A 23550-nucleotide genomic window follows, 5' to 3' on the forward strand; every position below is an offset into this window, starting at 1 on the left:
TGAATCTTACCGTGTATTTAGATTTTTAATTTTGGGTCCAGTTTTCAAATTGGTCTACACTAAAGTCCAAAGGGTCCAAAATTAAACTTATTTTGATTTTAACAAAAGTTGAATATATGGGGTTCTTTGATATGCTGAATCTAAACATGTATTTAGATTTTTGATTATGGGCCCAGTTTTCAAGTTGGTACAAATTGGGGTCCAAAATTTAACTTTGTTTGATTTCAACAAAAATTGAATATATGGGGTTCTTTGATATGCTGAATCTAACCATGTATTTAGATTTTTTATTTGTGGGCCCCGCTATCAAATTGGTTCATATAAAGGTCAAAAGAGTTCAAAATTAAACTTTGTTTTATTTCATCAAAAATTGAATTATTGGGGTTCTTTGATATGCCAAATCTAACCGTGTATTTAGATTTTTAATTTTGGGTCCAGTTTTTTAAATTGGTCTACATTAAGGTCCAAAAGGTCCAAAATTAATCTTAGTTTGATTTTAACAAAAATTGAATTCATGGGGTTCTTTGATATGCTGAATCTAAACATGTGTTTAGATTTTTGATTATGAGCCCAGTTTTCAAGTTGGTCCAAGTTGGGGTCCAAAATTAAACTTTTGTTTGATTTCAACAAAAATTGAATATATGAGGTTCTTTGATATGCTGAATCTTACCATTTATTTTGATTTTTGGGCCCCGTTATCAAATTGGTCCACATTGAGGTCAAAAGGGTCCAAAATTAAACTTTGTTTGATTTCATCAAAAATTGAATTCTTTGGATTCTTTGATATGCTGAATCTAACCATGTATTTAGATTTTGGATATTGGACCATAATAGGAAAATTAAAAAAATTTAAGTTCTTAGACCACATTCATTCTGTGTCAGAAACCTATGCTGTGTCAAATATTTAATCACAATCCAAATTCAGAGCTGTATCAAGCTTGAATGTTGTGTCCATACTTGCCCCAACTGTTCAGGGTTTGACCTCTGCAGTCGTATCAAGCTGCGCCCAGCAGAGCATTTTATTACAGTTTGTTCTTATGTTGTACTATTACACCACTGTCCCAGGTAAGGGGTAGGGTTTGCACCTTCAAACTAGTTTAACCCTGCCACATTCTGTATGTGCCTGTCCCAAGTCAGGAGTCTATAATTTAGTGGTTGTCGTTTGTTGCTGTATATCATATTTGTTTTTTGTTAATTATTTTGAACTTTAATCATGATGTTAGTTTTCTCTTTTGAATTGTTGTACATTTATCATTTCAGGGCCTTTAATAGCTGACTATGCGATATGGGTTTTAGTCATTGTTGAAGGCCCTACAGGGACCTATAGTTGTTAATTTCTGTGTCATTTGTGGAGAGTTGTCTCATTGGCAATCATACCCCATCTTATTTTTATAATAGATATAAGAAGATGTGGTATGAGTGCCTATGAGACAACTCTCCATCCAAGCCACAATTTGTAAAAGTAAACCATTATAGGTCAAAGTACGGCCTTCAACACGGAACCTTGGCTCACACTGAACAGCAAGCTATAAAGGGCCCCAAAAGTGACTAGTGTAAAACCATTCAAACAGGAAAACCAACGGTCTAATCTATATAAAAAACGAGAAACACTTAAGTCTAAAAACTTACTTAATAGACATAAATTCCTAAATTACAAGTGCTAGCTTTATATGGTGATTGCCTTGCCAAGGTTTTTTTTTGTGACATTGATGGTAATCATGGTATCTGTGCATGTGGATTAAATTGAACTATCTATGCTTTACGGCGTCCTATAATTATAGACCATTTAGATATTAATTCACGCCATAAATCTAGAATGGTGTCTAAATGTTGTTCCCATATTCCATACATAGAGGAAATTACGTTTTTGCACCCCCCCAAGGCTTAGCTGATGAAAAATCAAATCTAGATTTAGAGATGCAAGATATTACACATTTCATTTCATTTTAATCTGAGAAAAACATAGCCAAGGAATTCAATATTTTCTTCCAACTGATTAACTTTCTAATTTAAGGCCAAATATTTTGTAAATTATGAGTCTTGTACAAATTCCTAAAGTGGTGCTAATTATAAAATCACAGCTACAAGAAAGGAGAATGATACACACACAGTTAACTCTCTTGTACTGTATAAAAAAAAAAACAGTGGATTCCAATTTCAAGCAAACTTTTTTTCATTTTGAGGAACTTGGAATCTACCCAATTATTATCTTTGAACAGAAATTCTGTAAAACTGTAAACACATTTTATTTAAAACCATATTAGGCACTGCACATGGACTATCACAACACAAGAAACACACAACCTTTGATAGCACAACTCAGTATGAAAACTAAATAACTATAACATTAATGAAAAGGTATATAAAAACAATTAAATTAAAACTTTCTTAAAAAAAAAAAAATTTAGCTTGTGCACTTATAGGCACAAATTTTCTACACTCTACACAATACCAGAGACATATAATACAATTATATAATTGTATTATATGTCCCTGACAATACTAAATGCCCTCAGTCATGTACATGTAGAATATTAATAGCAAAAATGCAAGTTTTCATCATTATAATGTTAATCTTGTCACATATTTTAAAATTTACAATTACATCTTGTTAAGTAAGGAATGCACATATACATGTATAATGAAATTTCAAGTATTACACTATCTTTGCTTAGAAATAAATTCGTAATTTTTGCCTAAGATGTTTTAAGTAAAAATTGAACTTTTGTAAGTTAAAAATTTAAAACATATTGTCTAGAGAACTCTTTGACATAAACTGATTTTGAGAATTTTTTTTACTGGTTTCTTGCAAACATACATGAAATCTGATAAAATCATAATTTACAGCAAATTTCAAGTTTTATAACCATAAACAAAAACAATATATGAAGATCTTTATCGTCATGTTTTTGTAACTTCCGGTTCAATCCTTGTAAGCAGTTTTTAGCTCACCTGACCTGAAAGGTCAAGTGAGCTTTTCTCATCACTTTGCGTCCGTCGTCCGTCGTCCGTAAACTTTTACAAAAATCTTCTCCTCTGAAACTACTGGGCCAAATTTAACCAAACTTGGCCACAATCATCATTGGGGTATCTAGTTTTAAAAATGTGTGGCGTGACCCTGTCAACCAACCAAGATGGCCGCCACGGCTAAAAATAGAACATAGGGGTAAAATGCAGTTTTTAGCTTATAACTCAAAAACCAAAGCATTAAGAGCAAATCTGACATGGGGTAAAATTGTTCATCAGGTCAAGATCTATCTGCCCTGAAATTTTCAGATGAATCGGACAACCCGTTATTGGGTTGCTGCCCCTGAATTGGTAATTTTAAGGAAATTTTGCTGTTTTTGGTTATTATCTTGAATATTATTATAGATAGAGATAAACTGTAAACAGCAATAATGTTCAGCAAAGTAAGATTTACAAATAAGTCAATATAACCGAAATGGTCAGTTGACCCCTTTAGGAGAAATTGCCCTTTATAGTCAATTTTTAACCATTTTTCGTAAATCTTAGTAATCTTTTACAAAAATCTTCTCCTCTGAAACAACTGGGCCAAATTAAACCAAACTTGGCCACAATCATCATTGGGGTATCTAGTTTAAAAAATGTGTGGCGTGACCCGGCCAACCAACCAAGATGGCCGCCACAGCTAAAAATAAAACATAGGGGTAAAATGCAGTTTTTGGCTTATAACTCAAAAACCAAAGCATTTAGAGCAAATCTGACATGAAGTAAAATTGTTTATCAGGTCAAGATCTATCTGCCCTAAAATTTTCAGATGAATCGAACAACCTGTTGTTGGGTTGCTGCCCCTGAATTGGTAATTTTAAGGAAATTTTGCTGTTTTTGGTTATTATCTTGAATATTATTATAGATAGAGATAAACTGTAAACAGCAATAATGTTCAGCAAAGTAAGATTAACAAATAAGTCAACATGACTGAAATGGTCAGTTGACCCCTTTAGGAGTTATTGCCCTTTATAGTCAATTTTTAACAATTTTTCGTAAATCTTAGTAATCTTTTACAAAAATCTTCTCCTCTGAAACTACGTGGCCAAATTAAACCAAACTTGGCAACAATCATCATTTGGTTATCTAGTTTTAAAAATGTGTGGCGTGACCTGGTCAACCAACCAAGATGGCCGCCACGGCTAAAAATAGAACATAGGGGTAAAATTCAGTTTTTGGCTTTTAACTCAAAAACCAAAGCATTTAAAGCAAATCTGACATAGGGTAAAATTGTTCATCAGGTCAAGATCTATCTGCCCTGAAATTTTCAGATGAATCGGACAACCTGTTATTGGGTTGCTGCCCCTGAATTGGTAATTTTAAGGAAATTTTGCTGTTTTTGGTTATTATCTTGAATATTATTATAGATAGAGATAAACTGTAAACAGCAATAATGTTCAGCAAAGTAAGATTTACAAATAAGTCAATATAACCGAAATGGTCAGTTGACCCCTTTAGGAGTAATTGCCCTTTATAGTCAATTTTTAACCATTTTTCGTAAATCTTAGTAATCTTTTACAAAAATCTTCTCCTCTGAAACATCTGGGCCAAATTAAACCAAACTTGGCCACAATCATCATTTGGTTATTTAGTTTTAAAAATGTGTGGCGTGACCTGGTCAACCAACCAAGATGGCCGCCACGGCTAAAAATAGAACATAGGGGTAAAATTCAGTTTTTGGCTTTTAACTCAAAAACCAAAGCATTTAAAGCAAATCTGACAAGAAGTAAAATTGTTTATCAGGTCAAGATCTATCTGCCCTGAAATTTTCAGATGAATCGGACAACCCGTTGTTGGGTTGCTGCCCCTGAATTGGTAATTTTAAGGTAATTTTGCTGTTTTTGGTTATTATCTTGAATATTATTATAGATAGAGATAAACTGTAAAAAACGATAAATGTCGGCAAAGTAAGATCTACAAATAAGTCAACATGACCGAAATTGTCAGTTGACCCCTTTAGGAGTTATTGCCCTTTATAGTCAATTTTAACCATTTTTTCGTAAATCTTAGTAATCTTTTACAAAAATCTTCTCCTCTGAAACTACTGGGCCAAGTTAATTATAGATAGAGATAATTGTAAGCAGGAAAAATGTTCAGTAAATTAAGATGTACAAACACATCACCATCACCAAAACACAATTTTGTCATGAATCCATCTGCGTCCTTTGTTTAATATTCACATAGACCAAGGTGAGCGACACAGGCTCTTTAGAGCCTCTAGTTAGTTATTGGTGTATAAAGGAGAAAAAATAGTGCTTGATTTCATTTGATAACCCTATCATAATGATTCATTCAGAGAACTCGAGGTTTATTTTCTTGTGCATTCAGTAGAAGGTAAGTATACATAAAAAAAATGTATCAAGGGAGATAATTCAACTGCTTTTCACATATATGCAGATTTATAGAATCAAGGATTTGTATAGTAAGATCACAAATCCTTGATAGAATAAACCCCATTTTATCTCACTGAATATAATCATACAACAAGTACATCGTTGATATTTTTGTTGTTTGAAGAAAGTATTCTTCATGGAAACAGTCACAGCTGACAAATTTTTATCAAGCACTTTCAGTAAACGACCTTAAACCCGTAGTAAGACATCACTTATATTTGCATGTATCACAATTAATAAAAACTTCCGTCTTATCTAAAGTTCTTTTGTAAGCATACTTGAATAAGGACTTTGCCGTGAAGGTGTAGTTTATAAATATTCTGATTTTTATCATGATTGTTTCGAATGAACATAAAATAGCACCTCTTACAATTGACAACTATAACTTGTCTTTATAGATATAATACTTGAATTTCTACATGGTAATTTATGGATCTTCAATAACAATGTTATCAAGTTATGACTATTGACTTGTGTAACCAATTCCATATGGAGCTATAAATGATGTAATTTACTACTGAATACAATCGATCCAGTTTTGATATTTAAATGTCTGCTCAGTTTGTTCCATGATAACTTTGTTCGTATATCTCTCATTAGACTGAGAGAAAATCTATGTAGGTTTCTCTTTGCGTCTGACTGGTATGATCAGATCCAATCACCTTTATTTCTGTCCCTCCGAATATTACTTCAAGATCAACTGCTCTGTCTTTGTCCCCCGTCATGTCTGGCATTTCAACAATCAAAGACCCACATTTTTCAACATTTTCCTCGTCTACGTATTTTAAATTACGTTTCGAGGATTTAAAGAATTCGAATATGATTCCCTTTTGATTTGTTATAATCGGTGTGTAAGTTTCCCGCCAAACTTCATTATGCCCTATTACTTCTCCCGCTTCAACCCATGGCTGAAATATTTTTTTACACAGGATCATTCCGTCTGAAACACATTTCAAGTCTTCTCTATGAACGCCTTCTTCAAACGGAAGATAAGAACCCACTCCATATGTAAATCGACAGATTCTTTGACAGATGGCACTAGGATCACACCCAAAAGTCACAGCGCCTTTCACAACGGCCAAACTTGCTTCTTCAGGGATCAAAATTGTCACGCGGGACTCAAAAGCCTCCTTAATTGAATGTTGAAGTTTAACTGATTCTGCAAATCCACCAACAATGAATATATAACTTATGTCTTTTAATCTGTTTTTGTGAAGCAGTGTATTTATGTGATCATTTATTTGAGATAGTGTATCAGCAAACAGAGAATGGACAATTTCAGACGAAAGAACCAGTTTTCCAGACGAAAACCTCACTTTTTGTTTAGAAGTTTCCGAATAGTGTTTGATGATTTCTTGTACTCCTTTTCCTTCATGTTTGTAATTGCAGAAATTATAGGGTAACGAAACTCTAACGGTATCGCATTCCCCGCGCTTTTTTATTTCGAAGTCTTGAAGTAGCTCAACAAAGTCTTTTGGAAATTCATGTTTGAATGCTTTCATGTAACCTTCACCAAATATTCTCTCCGTGAGGTTTAAGAACTGTCTATCAATTACGGTGCCACCCCAAGCGCCTCCGGTGGCACGAAAAAGTTCACGAATTCTTCCATCTTTGCGAATTTTGTGAGCAACTATATCGATTGTTCCACCTGAAAATTATCAAAGAAAATATATATTTGATCTTTGACTAATATAATATGTTAGTGCAATAGTCCCAGATTTGATTAATGTTTTAACTCTGATACCAAATATGAACTTAGGTAAGGCTGATCTTAGATTAATTTGGCTAATATTTTTAGGTACTTTTGTGACAATAGCTTCTAACGTTTATACGTACATACACATTCCTGGCTTTAAAATATTTTGGTTTGAGTATTCCGTGATAAGGTAAATCCAGAAAAGAGCTTTAGGCGCACGAAATTTATAATGTGTTCATTTGGTAACTTTTACGTTTTGGAGTACTTAGTTTGCCAATCTGAATTTTTCTGTAATTTACTTGTGAATCACGGTTTAACTGTTTTTTTTTACTGTTTGGGTCTCTTTTTTTTTCTGTTCATCTCGTGGATTTAAAGTTTCCATTTTCCTTCTTAGACTTTTTAGATCTTCATCTTTTATATTTCCACAAGGTATGCAAATCCGAAAATGATTAACAGAAACTACTTTTTCTCTAGAAATCACTTGTCCATAGCCATTTTAGAGTTATTCGACTCGATAAAACATTTAAAAATGAAAATACAGCGATTATATTCAAGCGCGGGTTAAAAGATTGTTCATACTAGTGTCTTATTTAAAAAAAAGATAGACGAAACATAAAATGAAATTAAAAATAAACAGATTACTGTACCTCCGGCATCAACAACCAGATACTTTGTCCCTGGTTCGAATGTTGGTTTGGCTAGTTGCTCTTCTGAGTTGCCCATAAAGGTTTCTGCTGGGAGTAGTTTGCAGTGCAAAGAAGCAGCTTCCGGTTCTAACGCGATCAGCAGTTGGTTACTGTGTGTAGTTTCAATCAAACCACCCTAAAGAAATGAAATAAAGTATTAGTTTTAGTAGAAAAAAGTACCATAATGAAATGAAATCAAGTGTTAGTGTTAGTAAAAAAAGGTTAATGAAACATCTGGTCCGCGGGCTTTATAAAAACCAAGAGAACGTTTCTAGTCCAAATTCCGAATATTTGAAAAGAAAATGTAGCGTATATTTTAATGAAACAGTGACCAAAATACCACAATAGAACGATAAAAAGACATATAGATCAATCAACACACGGATTCAATACTAAAGAAATGTACCAAGCTCTAAATCGTCCCGAATCCAGTCTTTACTACGTCGCAAGCTCAAATTCTCACAGAGTCCATATGTACAAGTTGCAAAAATATGCTTTTCTAGATATTTAAAAAGATCGTTCTAGTAAAATGGGCAGTACTTTTTCCAAATGTAAAATGTAGATTACCTTATGCGCTGCCTCTCGCATGAACTGTTTGGCATTTTCATCCCATATTGCAGGAACAGTGAGCACCCATCTTATTGATTTTTCATCTGGTTCATATCCCATGGTTCCTGCCAAATGTTTCAATAAGTGACGTTTCATGAACCAGAGAGATTTAGCAAATACGTCTACTGCAAACTTCGTCTTTCCACTTGCATCTTCAATTAAAATTTCCGTATTTAGAACCTGTGAAGAGAGGAAAACGAATGAAATGAGACCAAATGTTTTAGTGAAAGAAATTACACTTTAGATAAATTAATTACCATACAACCATTAAACGTAGTATAAAATCATTAAACGTACGTAGTATATATTCTTTTATTTTTGACACAGTTTCCCGAAATTGATGCATTACACAGTTATAATTTGCAGATTTTATCATCCTTCAATCTTAATCAACTTACCTTGTTTTCATAAAGTTTCATTTTGAATTTGTCAAAGTAGTAGTGATTTCCAGCGTCCTCCTCGCTAAGGTCGTTGAACTTCAGGACGGCTTCAAATCCAAATGCTTCAAATTCTCCATCAGGTTTCAAAAGGAGACAGGTTGGAGTTTTGTGCAAAAGAAATCCCTGCGTTTGTCCCCAGTTTCTGTTTGTGTATATTTTCTCCTTATTAGGTAAAAATGTATAGGCATATCCACTAAATGTAGTTCCAAAGTCAATCGCTGAGACAATTTTGTATGCATCAGCTGCCATTTCCAGTGTTGATGATACAGCTTCATCTTGCAACAGTTGAGGACTTGTTGGCTGGTTTTCAGGGGAATCGTCTGTAGTATCAACAGCTTCGGAATCGGCCATGATGTTGTTAGCGTGTTGTCTTTGTTCTGGGAAATTCCGCTGTGTATAGGGACGCTATGGATATGTATTGATTTGTTTTGTACAAATTAATGAATATTGGAAGCAATTTGATACACAATCAATAGCTTCAAATATCAGCATATTATGAATTTGTCCTATTTTGTTTACCGATATGAAAATAATAACACAAAATCAGCCAGCGATTGAGCGATTTTCAAATATTAAAATTTTCAAATATTGAATATTGGAAATTTATTCCTGTACAATCAATAATGAATGAGCCGCATTATGTTAATTGTGAAAACGATGAAGAGAAAATGACTCACGGCTCCTTCGTTTTTGATGGTTATTGATCCATGCTCTGTGATTTTTCAATATTCCATATTATTCCTTGGACTTTAGATGACAGTTTTGTATTTTATGCAAAGTAAACAATACAAGGTAAGACATGAGAATCAATTCTAGCACTTAATGTTTTATACGGAGTCAATACTGAAAGTTTCACAATGGAGCTTTTAAAAATTACATTATTATTTCTATTATTTGGTTAAAACACGAGACAAAGCAATCAATATGGCTAAAATAGAACTAGACAGATGGCAGTTGGGTCTAGTTACACATGTGTTTTGACAGCAAATGATGGGCGGACAGGTTTAATGCATGTTCGTCTTCAAAAACCTGGCATTTTTGTGTACTAGTATTTATATATACACAACTGATCAAAATAAGAACATATAACAAAAGTAATTGATTTCTGACCAACTAATGACAATAATGACCGTAGGTGATCTTTCTTTCAGTTCTATTAACCTATGATGAACAAGATATAGATTCAAGTCAACATATGCATAATATTATAATATCGTTATTTTGTGCAAATTTATTTAGATATAAACAATGTCAGCCACAGCAAAGAAGCAAGATTTGTTGGTCGAAGCAAAATCTTTCTGTGATGGCTTATCCAACGTATTCCTGATGAAAAGACGAGATCCTCAAACAAGAAATTTACTGGACACCGCCAAACGACTGATTGAATCGCTTTGTACAGAAAATCAGAAACCAACAGTAGGATCTCATGGAACCGCAACTAGGTCAACTGGAGGCATGGGTCAGCTTTGGGTAAAACTAGACGAACTAAAACGAGAAAACGAGGAGCTTAGAAAACATAGAGGTAGTAGCCATGAAGATCGAAGTCAATCAACTAAAACTCAACATGGACCTGGGGCAGAGTTAAATAAAATTCGTCATGAAAACGAGAGCTTAAAAATAAAACTAGCAAAACACGAAAAGACAATAAAGGAGTTGGAACAAGTAAACGCAAATCTACAAGAACAAAATAAAAGTTCTAAAGTGGCTTTGGAAACGACACAAAGATCCATGGAAACGGTACTTAAAGAATACAGACTGATGGAAGATAGTGTGAAGTGTATGAAATCTGAAAACGACACACTTAAGCAAAGGTAAATATGGAATTACATATAATAAATGGACTGTGAATCTCTGTACAAAGAGAGAGAGAAGGTTCCATCAGGGCGATCGAAAATCAGAAGTCCAATAAAACAGGCAATACCATGGCCAAAAATAACAACGACTAAAAGACAACAATAACAAAAAAATACACAGAAAACTTAACACCGAACAATAACAAAAACTCGGGTTTACTCGGGCGCCACGGAAGGGTAACAAAACTATCTTGCTCCGCATGTAGCACTCGTCGTGTTGCCCCAGTAAGTACAAAACCGATGTTACATGTGTAGTCATGCATAATCTGTAAGCGGGAAATGCACTCCCCCTTTCTCCCCAAAGATCAATAATTATTATTAGTATGTTATTAACAGATAATGCATCAATTTTATTTCAATCAACTGAAAAATGTAAACATAAGGATAACTGGGACACTAAATAGGTCATAGTAAATGCTGAAATATACACTAAATAGGTCATAGTAAATGCTGAAATATACACTAAATAGGTCATAGTAAATGCTGAAATATGAACTAACTACAGTAATACAACAAATATCTATCAGTGTTATAAACCACACAAATTCAAAGATCTTCTTTTTTGATCGAAAGCTGTCGTTAATATTTGTTATTGGTGCTTTGTGAACAATGAAACAAATATTTTAAGTGTAAGGTCCAAATCAATGCATATAAAAGTCACTTTTTCTGTGGAAAAAAATGACGATTTTGATAATATTATTTGATCGTATTTATTTTTGTTAGCCAGACTAAACATTGATCTATAAAAATACCATTATGGTTTGGATTTATTTTAACGTTTGTATATCTGCAAAACTTTTGGGCCAAATTATGCAAATAACGACTCATTCATTGGGACAAAGTGACCCTTGATTTTGAATTTCTTTGCACATGCACTTTTTTAGGGTTACACGGTCAGTAAAACCTTTACCTCGTCTAGATAATAGACAAGTTGAGAACCTGTCAGAAAAATGTCGACCTAGTAATATAGCTGTAGCTTATAATTCTCTTGAGAGTCAGCAGTGGATTGAAGCCAAGGAATCTTTAGAAGACAACACAGAGTATGAAGAAGAAATAATCTTAAGGATTCTCTGCTCAATACTGGTGGTAAGTATTACTGTTGTCTATAGTGTAATGGAAGTAACAGTGGATCAATCTAAAAGAATCTTGAGAGGAAAACATACATGTATGTCAAAGTCGCACTACCATGTTATATTCTTGAATTCTTGAATGTGCATTTAATTTGCCACTGGACATAAAACACCCATCCATTCATCAAAGATGATATATGAAAGGGGTACATTATAAGACCGTACAGAGTGACAATCTTATAAGGAAATCTTCACTTGCGATTCTTCTGCTCTGTATAAATGGAAAGTTCCATTGGGAAAATGACCTTTATCATTGATATAGTATGCAGACTACATATGACATTATGTTGAATGGACAATACTATATGTAATTCCGGAAAAATATAAAGTACGTTTGTTCACCTTTTTTTCCATCCAAAATAAATAAATATTGAGGAGGGTGCAAAATATGTATGATTTATCCCGCCCTTAACTATAGTTTATTATTTAAAAAAAATGAAATTAATTTATTGATGGATGTTTGTTTAACGCCACCTTAGCTTTATCATGACACGCTTAATGTTCGTATTTTTACCAAAAATGTGCTGTTTTTTGAGAATCAGTCAAAATGTTTTTCATTAAACTAAAATATTAAGCATTAAGACTATATGATAAAAAATAAAACAGTTTTGGAAATTAAAATCCCATATTGAAAAGGAAGTTTAACTTCTAGATAATTGCATTTAAAATATATCGTAAATTTATACTGCCGACGTAAGCCTTTTGAACAAGGACAAAACAATTTCCTTAACCTGGAACATTCTTTTTGCTTCCCCATTTGGAAACATTTTCCGTCACCGACTGTCATGTTACTGGTTATAAGTACATTTTACCAATAGTCATAAATGATAATTTTCTACTTCTTTGTTTTCAGAAAACATACGAATGTTGTACAGATGTGAAAGATGCCTCTAAATCAACCATTGCTGAAATCATCAATCAACCAACCATTGTGGTTAGTGTGATCAGAATATTTACATTCAATGGCCAACAGTATAAACCACATAAAATGTAAGAGTGGATGTATTGTACTTTAATTCTTGCTGACGTCAATCGTTGATTTTACTTTTTCAAATTTAGGTTTAAGGTCGACGAGTTAGAAGTCCACTCTTACACTGGGGGCCTCGGTGGACGACTGGTCTAGGTAGTCTTAAAATTTTATCAAAAGAAACAAAAAAGGAGTCGTACTACTGTATCACTAGCCTGTCAACGCTGAAGTTCTGAATCGAATCCCGCACGTGGCAGGTGCGCTCGACTCCAATCTTAATTGCCTATGATTGTCAGTTAAGGGTCCACATGAACTTAAGTAACGAATTACAGTAGGTTATTGGATATTTTGAGATTTACTTAGCCTCTTTTAGTATACAAAGTTTATATCTGACATGACTCATTAGAGGGGTACAATTTTTTTACACGATTCATGGTAAAATAAACCAAACGCAATCTAATTAAAATATAGAACTCGGATTTCGGGCATAATCATGGTTTAGTCCCAGGTGGGACTAAACCATGATTATATATAGGATTCATTCTTTAAAAACTGTATAAATATAATCATGGTTTAATCCCACCCATACGGAAAAATACTTCATTTAACATAGAAGGTGGAACTACACCATGATTATATATAGAATTCATTCTTTAAAAACTGTATATATATAATAATCATGGTTTAATCCCACCCATACGGAAAAATACTTCATTTAATATAGAAGGTGGGACTAAACCATGATTATATATATACACACATTTTTTATGATAAGTAAAGATATAATTGTTTAAAATAGTAATGTTTTACTTATAACAAACACTTTATAGAGTTATGACACTTATTTCAACCCAACACCTTGAAAAGGGTTTTTTTTTTTGGGGGGGGGGATATTATAAAAAAGGGGCAAGGAATTTTTTGGGGGAAAAATTATAAAAATTGCATTTTATTATTGTATGACCTTGACCTTTAACCTCTATATAGGTCATGCTTCAGTTTTTGTGAATAAAATCATGAATGTGACACTTTGAACTGCATGACCTTGACCTTTTACCTAAAACAAGGTCAATGTCAGGTCAGACGTGTGACCTATATAGAAATTTTAGGGGTATTTAATATAAAATATTACATTATTAGTTACATGACCTTGACTTTCAAACTCAATATAGGTCAATGTCAGGTCAGATGTTACCGATATAGAAATTTTGGGGGAACTTGATATAAAATTTTACATTCTGAATTGTATGATCTTGATTTTTTAATTTCAATACAGGTCAATATCAAGTCAGACGTTTTACCTATAAATGAATATATTTGCCAGTAAAATCCTTAAATTCAGATTTTTTTGGTATTAGTATTCCTTTAATATATTAGTCCAAAATTATACATAAGAAATACACAAAATAAATTGTTGAACTTATATCAACACTGTGAGTTGATTTCACAAATCAATAAACAAGATCGTTCAAAAATGGCAAGAAGCAGAAAAGGATCATAGCTGTGCTATGGCAGAGAATTCAGAGATGTATAGGTCCTGCTGTGCAATGACCTAGATCCATTCGGTGGTTATTCTGGACCGAGAAGTTGCAATATAGAGATAGGATTAGAATTGCAACTTTTGTGTATGTGAACTCTCTTCCATTGGCCTTATTTTTCCAATGGACAATAATGATAGGACTTTGTGAAAACGCTGGTGCCGTTCGACATTTCAGAGCATTGTTTAAGCTATTCTATAGGCACCGATCAAGACAGTTTGCATGGAATGTAGAGAGACAACGCTATGAATATGTAGATGGAACAGAGAATGTTTTGGGTTTTGGGGAGTTTAGAATCATTCACAAGACAAACTAGGCTTAAAAATGCAAGGTGCATAGTGAAAATTAAGAAAGAATTTTCTTAAGATCCGTATTGGTTTTCACAACCAATTCACATTGTTCGATTTCATAAGCAATCGTTGGTACCATTATATATTACATAGACTATAGTTGGATTTATTTGGTTGTCTAACGTTTATAACATAAAGTTGAACAAAAGTAAGATCATGGTTGGTTCTTCATTTTACACTTAAAGCATACTATATTAGAATCCTTTTAATCGTGGTTTATTTTATCATATATTACATAAAATGGGACGATAGCAGGATAACATTGATCATAGTTTATTCTCATGTATTGTTTATAAAGTGGGACAAATGCGAGGACGGAATAAAGCATATGCACTTTATGCTTATTTTTTTTAATGTGAACAAAGAATCAATAGAAAAGATGGATAAAAACACATGCATATAAAATTGTGCTCTCACTAGCATTTTGGTTTTATTGAAAAAGGGTGCAGATTTGCTATTATTCATAACATAGTTAAGACTACAGAGAGAGAAGAAAAATGATCAGAGTAAAGGAAAATTATATTCTTGTCATGCGCTTTATTCCGTCCTCGCATCCGGTATACATAACAGTCAGTGGGACTATAGTAGGATACCATAGATCATAGTTTATTCCCACACACATAACATTCGGTGGGACTATAGTAGGATACCATAGATCATGGTTTATTCCCACATACATAACATTCGGTGGGACTATAGTAGGATACCATAGATCACAGTTTATTCCCACACACATAACATTCGGTGGGACTATAGTAGGATACCATAGATCATGGTTTATTCCCACATACATAACATTCGTTGGGACTATAGTATAATACTCTAGATCATGGTTTATTCCCACATATATAACATTCGGTGGGACTATAGTAGGATACTATAGATCATGGTTTATTCCCACACACTTAACATTCGCTGGGACTATAGTAAGATACATCATGGTTTATTCCCACATATATAACATTAGGTGGGACTATAGTAAGAAACGATAGACCATAGTTTATTTCCACATAAAACATTCGGTGGGACTATAGTAAGATACTATTAGTCATGGTTTATTCCCACATACATAACATTCGAAGGGACTATAGTAAGATGCTATAGCTCATGGTTTATTCCCACATATATAACATTCGTTGGGACTATAGTAAGATGCTATAGATCATGGTTTATTCCTACATATAACATTCGGTGGGACTATAGTAGGATGCTATAGATCATGGTTTATTCCCACACACTTAACATTCGGTGGGACTATAGTAGGATGCTATAGATCATGGTTTTTTCCTTCATATAACATTCGGTGGGACTATAGTAAGATGCTATAGATCATGGTTTATTCCTACATATAACATTCGGTGGGACTATAATAAGATGCTATAGCTCATGGTTTATTCCCACATATATATCATTCGGTGGGACTATAGTATAATACTCTAGATCATGGTTTATTCCCACATATATAACATTCGGTGTGATTATAGTAGTATGCTATACATCATGGTTTATTCCCACATACATAACATTCGGTGGGACTGTAGTATGATACTATAGATCATGGTTTATTCCCACATATATAACATAGTTAAGACTACAGAGAGAGAAAAGAAAAGAATTGATCCGAGTGAAGAAAAAATGGATTCTAGTCATGCGCTTTATTTTGTCCTCGAATCCGGTATACATAACATTCAGTGGGACTATAGTAGGATACTATAGATCATGGTTTATTCCCACATATATAACATTGGATGAGCCTATAGTAGGATACTATAGATCATGGTTTATTCCCACACACATAACATTCGGTGGGACTATACTAGGATATTATAGATCATGGTTTATTCCCACATATATAACATTCGGTGGGACTATAGTATAATACTCTAGATCATGGTTTATTCCCACATATATAACATTCGGTGGGACTATAGTAGGCTACTATAGATCATGGTTTATTCCCACATACTTAACATTCGGTGGGACGATAGCGGGATAAAATTGATCATAGTTTATTCTCATGTATTGTTTTTAAAGTGGGACAAATGCGAGGACGGAATAAAGCATATGAACTTTATGCTTATTTTTTTTTTAATGTGAACAAAGAATCAATAGAAAAGATGGATAAAAACACATGCATATAAAATTGTGCTCTCACTAGCATTTTGGTTTTATTGAAAAAGGGTGCAGATTTGCTATTATTCATAACATAGTTAAGACTACAGAGAGAGCAAAATAATGATCAGAGTAAAGGAAAATTATATGCTTGTCGTGCGCTTTATTCCGTCCTCGCATCCGGTATACATAACAGTCAGTGGGACTATAGTAGGATACCATAGATCATGGTTTATTCCCACATACATATCATTCGGTGGGACTATAGTAAGATAATATAGATCATGGTTTATTCCCACATATATAACACTCGGTGGGATTATAGTAGGATACTATAGATCATGGTTTATTCCCACATACATAACATTCGGTGGGACTATAGTAGGATACTATAGATCATGATTTATTCCCACATTTAAAACATTCGGTGGGACTATAGTAGGATACTATAGATCATGGTTTATTCGCACATACTTAACATTCGTTGGGACTATAGTAGGATACTATAGATCACGGTTTATTCCCACATATATATCATTCGGTGGGACATATATTACATAAAATGGGACGATAGCAGGATAAATTGATCATAGTTTATTCTCATGTATTGTTTATAAAGTGGGACAAATGCGAGGACGGAATAAAGCATATGAACTTTATGCTTATTTTTTTAATGTGAACAAAGAATCAATAGAAAAGATGGATAAAAACACATGCATATAAAACTGTGCTCTCACTGGCATTTTGGTTTTATTGAAAAAGGGTGCAGATTTACTATTATTCATAACATAGTTAAGACTACAGAGAGAAAAAAAAATGATGAGAGTAAAGGAAAATTGTATTCTCTTAGTGAATATAGTAGGATGCTATAGATCAAGGTCTATTCCCACATACATAACACAGTTAAGACTACAGAGAGAGAGCAAAAAAAAGAATTGATCCGAGTAAAGGAAAATTGTATTCTAGTCATGCGCTTTATTTCGTCCTCGCATCCGGTATACATAACATTTAGTTGGACTATAGTAGGATACTATAGATCATGGTTTAGTAGGATACTATATATCATGGTTTATTTCCACATATATGACTTTCGGTGGGACTATAGTATAGGATACTATAGATCATGGTTTATTCCCACATATATAACATTCTATGATCTATAGTAGGATATTATAGATCATGGTTTATTCCCACATGTATATCATTCGTTGGGACTATAGTAGGATACTATAGATCATGGTTTATTCCCACACACATAACATTCGGTGGGACTATACTAGGATATTATAGATCATGGTTTATTCCCACATATATAACATTCGGTGGGACTATAGTAGGATACTATAGATCATGGTTTATTCCCACACACTTAACATTCGGTGGGACTATAGTAAGATACATCATGGTTTATTCCCACATATATAACATTAGGTGGGACTAAAGTAAGAAACGATAGACCATGGTTTATGTCCACATAAAACATTCGGTGGGACTATAGTAAGATACTATTAGTCATGGTTTATTCCCACATACATAACATTCGAAGGGACTATAGTAAGATGCTATAGCTCATGGTTTATTCCCACATATATATCATTCGGTGGGACTATAGTAGGATACTATAGATCATGGTTTATTCCCACATATATAACATTCGGTGGGACTATAGTAGGATACTATAGATCATGGTTTATTCCCACACACTTAACATTCGGTGGGACTATAGTAAGATACATCATGGTTTATTCCCACATATATAACATTAGGTGGGACTATAGTAAGAAACGATAGACCATGGTTTATTTCCACATAAAACATTCGGTTGGACTATAGTAAGATAATATTAGTCATGGTTTATTCCCACATACATAACATTCGAAGGGACTATAGTAAGATGCTATAGCTCATGGTTTATTCCCACATATATAACATTCGGTGGGACTATAGTAAGATGCTATAGATCATGGTTTATTCCTACATATAACATTCGGTGGGACTATAGTAGGATGCTATAGATCATGGTTTATTCCCACACACTTAACATCCGGTGGGACTATAGTAGGATTCTATAGATCATGGTTTTTTCCTTCATATAACATTCGGTGGGACTATAGTAAGATGCTATAGATCATGGTTTATTCCTACATATAACATTCGGTGGGACTATAATAAGATGCTATAGCTCATGGTTTATTCCCACATATATAACATTCGGTGGGACTATAGTAAGATGCTATAGATCATGGTTTATTCCTACATATAACATTCGGTGGGACTATAATAAGATGCTATAGATCATGGTTTATTAAACACATATATAACGTAAAGAGAAAATAAATGTGTATTAATATAATCATGGTTTAATCCCACCCCTATGGGAAAATAATTCAATTTGCATAGAAGGTGGGACTAAACCATGATTATATATAAACAGTTTTTAAAGAATGAAACCTATATATAATCATGGTTTAGTCCCACCTTCTATGTTTAATGAAGTATTTTTCCGTATGGGTGGGATTAAACCATGATTATATATATACAGTTTTTAAAGAATGAATCCTATATAAAGTCATGGTTTAGTCCCACCTTCTATGTTAAATGAAGTATATTTACGTATGGGTGGGATTAAACCATGATTATATATATACAGTTTTAATAAAATGAATCTATATATTTTTTCCTTTTTTGTCGAGCCTGCGACTTTTGTCGCAGAAAGCTCGACATAGGGATAGCGATCCGGCGGCGGCGGCGGCGGCGGCGGCGTTAGCTAACTTCTTAAAAGCTTTATATTTTAGAAGATGGAAGACCTGGATGCTTCATACTTTGTATATGGATGCCTCATGTTACGAAGTTTCCGTCAGTCACATGTCCAATGTCCTTGACCTCATTTTCATGGTTCAGTGACTACTTGAAAAAAAAGTTCAGATTTTTTGTAATGTTAAATTTTCTCTTATTATAAGTAATAGGATAACTATATTTGGTATGTGCGTACCTTGCAAAGTCCTCATGCCCGTCAGACAGTTTTCACTTGACCTCGACCTCATTTCATGGATCAGTGAACAAGGTTAAGTTTTCGTGGTCAAGTCCATATCTCAGATACTATAAGCAATAGGTCTAGTATATTCGGTGTATGGAAGGACTGTAAGGTGTACATGTTCAACTGGCAGGTGTCATCTGACCTTGACCTCATTTTCATGGTTCAGTGGTTATAGTTAAGTTTTTGTGTTTTGGTCTTTTTTTCTTATACTGTATGCAATAGGTCTACTATATTTGGTGTATGGAATGATTGTAAGGTGTGCATGTCTAGCTGGCAGGTGTCATCTGACCTTGACCTCATTTTCATGGTTCAGTGGTCAAAGTTAAGTTTTTGAGTTTTGGTCTTTTTTTCTAATACTATATGCAATAGTTCAACTATATTTGGTGTATGGAAATATTTTATGATCTATATGTCAGTCACGCAGGTTTTATTTGACCTTGACCTCATTTTCAAGGTTCATTGCTCAGTGTTAAGTTTTTGTGTTTTCGTCTGTTTTTCTTAAACTATAAGCAATAGGTCAACTATATTTGTTGTATGGAAGAATTGTTAGCTGTACTTGCCTGCCTAGCATGGTTCATCTGACCTTGACCTCATTTTCATGGTTCATTGGTCAATGTTTAGTTTACTTGGTTAATGTTAAGTTTATGTGACAGTTGTAATAAAGCTTTATATTTAGGACTATCAACATAATATCAATGATTAGTAAAGAAGGCGAGACATTTCAGCGTGTGCACTCTTGTTTAAATCATTTTCTATTTTATCATGGTTTATTTATTATAAAACATGTTTTTGTTTTTTTTTTATATTTTATTGATATTTTTATCATTTTATTAAACAGACATGAAAAACAGTATTTTTTTCGTTGCTGTAAAAAAAAATTCCCACGTGAGACTAAACCATGATTATGCAGTATAACGAAATCCGAGTTCTATATTTTAATTAGATTGAACCAAACGTGACTAGACAAGGTCGTCACAAAGGCAAACAATATATAATAGCAAAAAAGTAATGAATTTCATAGTTGATTCTATATCAATAATAATAGACAACATTTTTGGGAATGGTTTGAACGTTTCAGGTATGACACTTTTGTTTACATGTACAACTCTACAACCCCCAATCCGCCACTGACTATTATGCTTATGGATTGTAACCAAAAAAGAAGATAGCTAGTCAATATCACCCTTGTAGTCAAAATCAATTTTTATCCTGGGACCAATTTTGTAGTCAGTATTTCTTTATAGTGGCAGGATTTTTTAGTCCAGTTAAAATCAAGTCATTGCTTGTTTAAAAAACCATTAAATTCACTTTGTTTTCAAACTATTATTTTTTTTTGTCTAAAGGTATCAGATTTAAAATCTGCCTCTAATGGAAAGAACAAACTACCAGAAGAATTAACCGATGCAGTAGGCCAGTTGTACAGAAAACATTATGACAATATTGACACAGATGTAATTAGTCAGGTAAACTACCACCAAATGACCACTGGGTGTATATGAGTAGTAATGTGTCATACGCAAATATTCCAGAAATTCTTAACAGCCATCTGCTGGATGGAAATAGAACATTGGTCATATGTATATGTAGTCAGTATATCACAAGTCTTGTTGAGTTTTAAATAATACTGTGTACAATGGGGAATTACTTAAAGATACAATACTTAAAATTATGTACGGCGCCAAACGCGCGTTTCGTCTGTACATAAGACTCATCAGTGGCGCCCGAATTAAAAACCAAAAATTCCGAAAAGTTGTGCCACATAATATTATCAACCAAACTGAATGTTTGCATACCATTAATGTAACAAGTCTAAGAACAATATCGTTTTCTGTCAAATTGAGATTTTGCCTTGACTATAATAAGCACAGGCACTTGTCTGAAAAAAAAATTGCCTACATACTTTAATGTAATTTTTTTCAGAGACAAGTGCTTGTGATAACAAGACATGAAAAATGTGAACTGGGTATGTTAAACGATCAACAAACAAACACATTGAATATTATACTAGTATATAGCACAGTTTTAAACACGAATTTATATAACAATAATTACATCACATGTTTGTTTCATTATAATACGTTATTTTGATTGGCTAACAGCAATCTCGCGTCATTCTGAAATTAACCTTCATTTCAAAATGAAATGTAACATTCATGATGACATGAGCTTCCACAATAAAGTGCACAGCTAAATAAAAGAAAAACTTGACAGAAATCGTTTTTTTCATGATCCTAGCAAAAAGTGTAATTATAAGTATTGAATGCTTCTTTTGGTAATTTTATAGGGCTGTAAAAGCGTTGACCTTGCGCACATTTTTAGAATGAAGCGCTTCCGCGCTTCATACAAAATGTACTTCGGTCAAAGCTTTTACACCCTAATAAATTTACAAAAAGAAGCATTCAATTCTTAAGTATATTGTTTTATGGTTATGGTGTTCGTTATTTTTTTTAGAAAATTAGTTTTAATTACACTCGAATTATTACGTCATAACAATACTGTATGGTAACTGCTTTGATGATTTTTGTTGTGTTTATTTTGTAGTTGGGTTATTGTCTCATTGACAAATATAGCTCCTTTATCCATAACAATGGAAGATAACACTGTGTTCACTCTAACAATCGGTTAAATTAATCAGTCATAATAATGTTGATGTCATAATCAGTCGTATAATCATAAAAATATGCAATATACAAGTTAAAATTTTATTTTCAGAATGCTTTGTCAAGAGTTATGAAAGAATTCAATGATATTGATGATTCGTGTCTTAACAACAAACTTGTTGTCGCATACGCCAAGGAAAGTGCAAATTTAGCATGGCAGATGGTCATACAGCAACCACCGATGTGTCTTTCCGTGCAAGATACAAAGTTTAATGACGATTACCACAAACTTTGGTGGTCATGTGATCAATCACGTGCGTCCGAAATTGAATTTTTCGTCTGGCCCGCCTTGTATGATTATAAAAATGGAAATTTGTTAATCAAAGGTTGTGTTTTTACAAACTGAACAGATGCAAATCCAAACCTTCCAACCTTAATTTCATCAGTGTTATATGTGGCCAAAACTAAGATACACATTAAACTTTGTGGACTGTTTTGTATACTTGACCATCATAGGAAACACCATTTTACCCGGTTATAGCTTTTACAGCTATTTGGAATATTTTAGATTTGGAACATATTCAACATTCATTAGTTCTTGTAAAGAAAAATCACAAAAGTAAACGGAAATCAAACGTACGATTACAGAATATTTGTGCTATGAGCGAAACGCAAAGAATATTTTTACGTGTACATACATTTAATCAATTTAATCAATTTAACAATTTAACGTATACTTTCGTTTTAAAAGCGTTGTCTGTTTCTATATTAAATGTTTTCTGACAATCAACATACAATGTAATAGCTGCCTCTGATCTTTTTCCTTTTTTGCTTACAATGTTTATATTGAAGTAAATTTAAATGATGTCAAACATGCCAACATTTCGTATTTATTCATATATAAATATGCTTGTCAACAAATGCGTGTGTAGTCCTTTCTTTATTCCTTTATGATCGAGTTGTAGCAATGAGTAGTAGCTGATCGAGCTGTAGCAATGAATAGTAGATGATCGAACTGTAGCAATGAATAGTAGATGATCGAGCTGTAGCAATGAGCAGTATATGATCGAGCTGTAGCAATAAGTAGTAGATAATCGAGCTGTAGTAATAAATAGTAGATGCTCGAGCTGTAG

The 23550-nt window shown here is 33.3% G+C and overlaps 2 protein-coding genes across 6 annotated transcripts; one reads left to right on the top strand and one right to left on the bottom strand.

Annotated features, from left to right (window-relative positions):
• Positions 1 to 2943: 2943 nt before the first annotated feature.
• LOC127715530 (uncharacterized) lies at positions 2944 to 23338 on the top strand. 5 transcript variants are annotated; one of them, XM_052221593.1, is made up of 7 exons: positions 2944 to 4233; positions 4737 to 5343; positions 10073 to 10644; positions 11571 to 11772; positions 12670 to 12750; positions 21161 to 21280; positions 22530 to 23338. In XM_052221593.1, exons 3-7 carry the CDS (start codon positions 10082 to 10084, stop codon positions 22821 to 22823), a joined length of 1260 nt encoding a protein of 419 aa, XP_052077553.1. In that variant the 5' UTR covers positions 2944 to 4233; positions 4737 to 5343; positions 10073 to 10081; the 3' UTR covers positions 22824 to 23338. The 5 variants fall into 5 exon arrangements, with proteins under 5 accessions (XP_052077553.1, XP_052077555.1, XP_052077554.1 ...); XM_052221595.1 differs by having other exon boundaries at positions 2944 to 3748; positions 4753 to 5343; XM_052221594.1 differs by having other exon boundaries at positions 2944 to 3246; positions 4251 to 5343.
• Positions 5342 to 9286, bottom strand: LOC127715529 (heat shock 70 kDa protein 12A-like). The gene is made up of 4 exons (XM_052221591.1): positions 8792 to 9286; positions 8352 to 8573; positions 7746 to 7920; positions 5342 to 7050 (listed from the first exon to the last, which is right to left on the bottom strand). Exons 1-4 carry the CDS (start codon positions 9182 to 9184, stop codon positions 5999 to 6001), a joined length of 1842 nt encoding a protein of 613 aa, XP_052077551.1. The 5' UTR covers positions 9185 to 9286; the 3' UTR covers positions 5342 to 5998.
• Positions 23339 to 23550: the final 212 nt, after the last annotated feature.

This window comes from Mytilus californianus, unplaced genomic scaffold (assembly GCF_021869535.1).
Source record: "Mytilus californianus isolate M0D057914Y unplaced genomic scaffold, xbMytCali1.0.p SCAF_9, whole genome shotgun sequence".
Taxonomy (NCBI): domain Eukaryota; kingdom Metazoa; phylum Mollusca; class Bivalvia; order Mytilida; family Mytilidae; genus Mytilus; species Mytilus californianus.

Coding starts and splice junctions, on each gene's coding strand:
- LOC127715529 (XM_052221591.1), bottom strand. CDS start 9,184: ATGGCCGATTCCGAAGCTGTTGATACTACAGACGATTCCCCTGAAAAC. Junction 7,921..8,351: donor TGCGAGAGGCAGCGCATAAG/GTAATCTACATT, acceptor TCATTTCTTTAG/GGTGGTTTGATTGAAACTAC. Junction 7,051..7,745: donor TCTGGTTGTTGATGCCGGAG/GTACAGTAATCT, acceptor GATAATTTTCAG/GTGGAACAATCGATATAGTT.
- LOC127715530 (XM_052221592.1), top strand. CDS start 10,082: ATGTCAGCCACAGCAAAGAAGCAAGATTTGTTGGTCGAAGCAAAATCT. Junction 11,773..12,669: donor TTCTCTGCTCAATACTGGTG/GTAAGTATTACT, acceptor CTTTGTTTTCAG/AAAACATACGAATGTTGTAC. Junction 21,281..22,529: donor ACACAGATGTAATTAGTCAG/GTAAACTACCAC, acceptor TTTTATTTTCAG/AATGCTTTGTCAAGAGTTAT.